Below are 5,914 nucleotides of genomic sequence, written 5' to 3'. Positions count from 1 at the left end.
ACAAACAGACACTAATTAAAACAAGCACGCACCTTTAAGTGGAACATAGCCTCTTTTTATCAGCTCAGCGAAGTGAAGATACGCCATGAAACCACAAGCGCTCGTCGTCCAGAACACGACGGCGGGGATCCCCATCTCCTCCGCCACTCTCTGTGCAAACGTCATAACTCCATCAGCCACAACACAGCTCACCGGCGGAGTTCCAGCGTCAGAGTTCAGGCGAAGCAGCAGCTCCCTAAAAGGGGCAACAGAGTGTTTCGCTTGAGAAAGACACAGCTGCGGAATGTCTTGTGTGACGTCTTCGTCTTCCGACGGCGGTAAACCGTCAGGAATAGCGGCAAAGCGGAAGCCGGGGATGCCGTCCAATGAAGTTGGGCCGCGGGATTTGAGAAATCGGCGGTGGTTGTAGTCGGAGTTGACAAAGGTGATCTGGAAGCCTCTGTGGTGGAGGATCTTCGCGAGCTGCAAGAGAGGTGTTACGTGGCCTTGTGCTGGTTCGGGAATGAGAACTGCGTGAGGTTTGGGGGAAGCCATGGCTGTTGGGAGTCTTCTGCTAAATGTGTTCTTGGATGGATTGCCAAAAAAAGGAAGATTTACATACATAGAACTCAATTCCGATGTATTGACAAATCATACCTCTAAATTTTAATTTATATTTATACGTACCGTACGGCTTATTAATATTTTTGATGTGATAGGAAGAATTTGGACGGTAAAAATGTAAAAAAGAAAAAAAATTGATGAAAGTTTTGTTAATACATAAGAAATGGGTGGTATGTATGTAAATGCCCCACAAAATCTCAATTAGTGACTAATTTTAATCGCTCCTTTGACTGTGAAATTAAATCAATATAGCGTATGATAGAGTAAGTGGGCACTTAAGATCTAACTAAAAATAATTTATTTTGTAATATAGAAATTATGTTTTTTCTTTTTTTTTTTCTTTTGAAGATTAACATACATACAACTCTCAATTCTTATGTAATTATATATATGAAAAAATGTATTTTTATTTTTTAAAAATTGAAAGAGTGATAGTTTAGATACAATATGAAAATTTTGGATGGTATAGAAATAGCAAAATAAAATTTTGGTATTAGATATGTAAATACATAAGAATTGGATGGTATGTAAGAGAATGCCCCTTATATTTATTGGTAATTTAAACTAATAATATAAATCATTTCTTTAAATTTACATCTTTCCAAAATTTTAATTTTTTTTAACCATTTTAATAAAAGGGAAAAGAATTATCAAATTAAAATTATGCTAAAATAGAAGTCATATAACAGTTACCAAATTTATCTTTATTTATAAGTGAATACATGTTACGACAAAAAAGCTTTGATTCAAAATGACGATCACCGCTTAAAGAAAGTAAAAGTTGAATTAATTGCCTGAAATTAAATGTTTGTTATTTAAAAATTGTTAAAAAAAGTCATATCTAGTCAGATGGGTTCGTCCTCTCATGTTTTGTCAATTGAGGGCTGCGGCAAAATAATGATTTAAAATGAGGTGCTTGGCTGCGTTCTTTGGTAATGCAGGCCAAGACAAGGAAATAATTGGAACTAGATTATTCGGCTAAAATTTATTAATATAAATTTTTAAAAAATTATTTTTTCTTGGGAATAGTACAATGAAAAATTTGATTGATTATTGGATATTGCATTTATTTGAAAATGAAGTAAATAAAATTATTTTCTGTAAAATTTGATTTTTATATATAACCTAAGTAAGTAATTTCTCTACACATATAGAAAGTTGCTACAAGAATAATTCTACCGACTAAGAATCTATCTGAGAAATTATAATTTATTAAAAAATAGTTGTGAAATTGTTTAAAAATAATTTAATGTTCAAAAAATCGTGATGGCTTTTTTTTTTTTTGAAAAAGACGGATTGCTACTAGTAAGCTGTCACCGCAGCTAGTCAGGATTGGAAGGAAAACACAGATTTTAGCGGCAACATTTTGTAAAAGTTGTTAAAACACAGTTCACCCAAACAGACAAAATTTCGGTTCAGTGTCACACCACCACCGCACCATGTCCCAAACGGATCCTATGTTTAAAAGGCCAGTTAACGGGCAATGTTCACGTCTATATTCAACTCGAAAATATAAATAATGGCAAAGGTATAAGTTTTTAGCAAGTTATTTTAGATTGTTAGTTGAAAGCTTAGGGGTTGATTGGGTAACTGCTGCTTATTCAGATAAACCAGTTGGCTGTTTCGAAAGATGCATGCGGTGTCCGATCTCCACCGTCTATCACCGCAATAACTGGCTGTTTCGAAAGATGCATGCGGTGTCCGATCTCTACCGTCTATCACCGCAATAACAATTTTTTTTTAAAAAAAAAAAGTTGAAAGTGGGGCTCACCGAAATACATCTTTGCGGTGATCGACGGTCGATATCGGACACCGCATGCATCTTTGCATGCGTTCGTATGGAAAAATTTTTTGTGCCACCAGAGCAAAATCAGCTTGGATATATTTGATTTAAGAGCTTCGGATTGATTGTAAAATGGGCTTCACATTCATAACTTAATATTAAATCTTTGGTTTCATTATGATTAATAAGTGATTAATTAAACTTAATTACAGATAAACACAATGTTGTAAATAACTGTTAATTAACCTGAAGGCTTTTTAAGCCAACTTTTGAATGAAATTTCATTGAAAAATAAAGGAAAGAAGTTCTTGCATAATTGCTGTAGCCATATGTTGCATTCTTACATATCATGAAATTTCTCATATATTTATATAATTAACCTGAAGGCTTTTTAATACCTTAACTTTTATTTTTAAATACACGACATCCTTTTTATTCATGAAAATACATATTTTATATTTTAAAAATTAAAATAATAGTATTTTTTGGTGATATGAAAATTTTTAATGCTATAAATATGTACAACTAAAAACTAATTACAATTTGTTTTTTTTTTTTTGGGTTAACAACTAAAAACTAATTACAATTTGTTTTTTTTTTTGGGTTAAAAAAAAAGGTGGCTTCCTCCACAATTAGCATTTATGTAAGCGGGCCCATCCGAACCGGCAGGGTACACGAGCCTATCGGACAGAAAGCAATAATACGATACAAACGGGCCTACCCAGCCCATTAGGCTGCCCACCGAACTGCGAAAATCTGGAAGAGTCCTTGCATCCCCAATGGGCCAAACCAATAGAAAGTAGCTATAAAGGGGCTTCCTTTTGGCCCGTGACACAACGATCCAAATTACAAGTTACAAATCAGGATAGTAAATATTCCAACAGTGTGGGGTCTTTTCTATTCATTTACGTATAGTCTTTACGGCAAACCTTTTTGTCACTGGAAGGAATAGAGGAAGCGATTTGATAAGATAGTTGCAAGACTGAAGTAGTGTTACTGCTTCATCACCTATAACTATTGGAACAAATTTAACAAATATATGCAAACATAATTGCAATAATATTTTCTCAGTACAATAAACACCAGGATGTAAGCTCTATATAGATCTTGGATACCATTAGCCATAATTAACCACTAAATGAGTCTGCACTACGCGTTGATATGCCCTCATTATGATCATGCATGTCATTATACGCACGGGTGGTGCTGTTTAAGATGTGGAATTGAGGACAGAAAGTTTGAAGATTAAATAATCACAAGACACTCATCAATAAATAAATGGCAAAATTTGGAGCCAATTAGAAGTGGTTAAGGTGTGGTTTCATTTTGTGAGTTCATGGGTTCGATCTAGTAGTGCATATTTTTCTTTGAGCTCACTTTTTCTGAAAATAAAAATTAGAATGTATTGTATTTTATTTTGAGTAGAGTCACAAAATAGTTTTCTGGCTATTTAAATGACAGGATTTTAGTCTCAAAGTACATGAAAATAGCAAACAAATTTTCGGACTTTTAATAAGGGGTTAAAATAGCCCTCAGTGTGGATTATTTTAACCCATATTAAATGGTCTAAAGACTAAGTTGTTATTTTATATAGACTCTAGACTAGCTAGAATAACCCACTACAAAGAGTAAGGAATTATTGTAGCATTTTTCTCATTTTACTTTCTTATGTTTTTTTTTTTATTTTTATTATTTGATTTGAAATTAATAAAATATACAAAACAAATTTTTGAATGATCCGTTATAATTCAAAAAAAAAATGTACATTCGGAAGTCATCTGAATTAATGAATGTTAGGTTTTGTTACGGGTAACTCCAATTATTTGAAGAAGCAGTTTTGAAGCTGTTGAAGAAGAAATTGATGTTCAAAAAAGTTGGGTGGTTATTATAAGAATTTTTTTTTTTTTGAAAAAGTCATACCGTAGCGTTTTAACAGCCGCTATAGTTAACGAAACCCGACGGAAAAACACAGTTTTATACTGCAGCTTTTCGATAATGCAGACAAAAAACAGTTTTGCTAAACAAAAAAAACTGCATTACGATACCACACCTAGGGGTGTAAACAAGCCGAACACGAGGGAAGCCGTGGTCCATGTGCCACAACAAAACAAGAAAATTTATACCTAATTACTTTCGACGTCGTTTTGTGTAGGGGGTGTAAACGAGTCTCGTTTATATTACGAGCTCAAAAAGTGAGTTTGTGTTCGGCTTATTTATTTAACAAGTTGAACACGAATTGTTCACGAACAAAGAATCATTTTGTACGACATTAATCACGTAGCCATAAAACGTTAAGGATTGGGGCAAATTTTAAAAATAATTGTTTATATTAAAAGATCATTTGAATCTAATTTAATGATTTTTATTCCATTTTCTTGATTAATACTTTTAATTGATTATAATTTTTTTAGCCTTGTTGTCAATTAATTTTTTTAAAAAAATACTACTCATCAATATATATATATATATATATAGTATTTCGAGCCAAAAGGAGTTGAACAAGAACGAACAAATCTTTGTTCGTGTTCGGCTCATTAACTTTGCGAACGAGCCGAACACGAACTTCTTAAAAAGCCGAACATGAGCTATTCGCGAACAACGAGCCGTTTTGACAGCCCTAACTACACCGCTGCCCCAAACACACCTTTAAATTCTTAATTGTGTAGCACACTTGCTCTTCATTACTCTCATTTTTTTTACATTGCCCTCTCACCCCACACCACATTGGCGACATGGGCAACTCATCCGTCTCAACACACCGCCTAATCTGGATTAGATAAGTCAATTCGAGTCAATGAGTTCGTTGTGAGTCTGACCTGAACTCAATCCGAATAATATACGGGTCGAAAAATCCCAACTCGAACCTGACCAATCTTCAACCCGCTAACTTGAACTCTGCCAGTATAACCTATTTAACATAAGCAATAACCGCTATTTGGGTTAAAACTTTTATTAATTTCAGGCCAATTTCGAGTCTTTTTTTGGGTTGGTGGGTTGATTTCAAGTCAGTTTATAGTTGGCGGGTCGTTTTATAGTTTTGCAAGTTAACCTGAACCCGATCCAAAAAACTAAACAGATTAGGAGCTTTAACTCAAACTTGAACTAGAACATTCCCGTCACAAAAAAGAAAATATTCTTTAACCTGAACTAAGATTTTTTGAGTTAGATTTGGGTTGAGTTGACATTTAGGGCCAATTTTTGACATTTTTAATTTACATCTTTTTCCATAGCCCCAAGCATGTAACGCCTCTTGCCATCTAGCATGTTGCCTCTTTTGAGAGTTTGGGGGTAAAAAACAAATGGATAGTTTTTCAAATATATCATAACAAATAAATATAAATATAAATATAAATATAAATATAAATATAAATATAAATAATTTAATTTTCATCCAACAAAACAAAACTTACCTTTCATGCATCAGACTAATTAATCAGCCACAGCATTTCAAAAAAATAAAAAAAAGGGAATTTACAAGCAACGCACAATTTTCCTTCAAAAAAGGACCAACGAGAGAGAGAGAGAGAG

The 5,914-nt window shown here is 33.5% G+C and overlaps 1 protein-coding gene across 1 annotated transcript; it reads right to left on the bottom strand.

The window, feature by feature from the left end:
- Positions 1 to 7: 7 nt before the first annotated feature.
- LOC110021637 (7-deoxyloganetin glucosyltransferase-like) lies at positions 8 to 644 on the bottom strand. The gene has a single exon (XM_020720204.1). The coding sequence runs from the start codon at positions 601 to 603 to the stop codon at positions 16 to 18; it is 588 nt and encodes a 195-aa protein (XP_020575863.1). The 5' UTR covers positions 604 to 644; the 3' UTR covers positions 8 to 15.
- Between the last annotated feature and the right edge of the window lie 5,270 nt (positions 645 to 5,914).

The sequence above is a fragment of the Phalaenopsis equestris genome, unplaced genomic scaffold, assembly GCF_001263595.1.
Source record: "Phalaenopsis equestris unplaced genomic scaffold, ASM126359v1 Scaffold000136, whole genome shotgun sequence".
Classification (NCBI taxonomy): Eukaryota; Viridiplantae; Streptophyta; class Magnoliopsida; order Asparagales; family Orchidaceae; genus Phalaenopsis; species Phalaenopsis equestris.
This window is presented reverse-complemented; position numbering and strand designations above follow the sequence as displayed.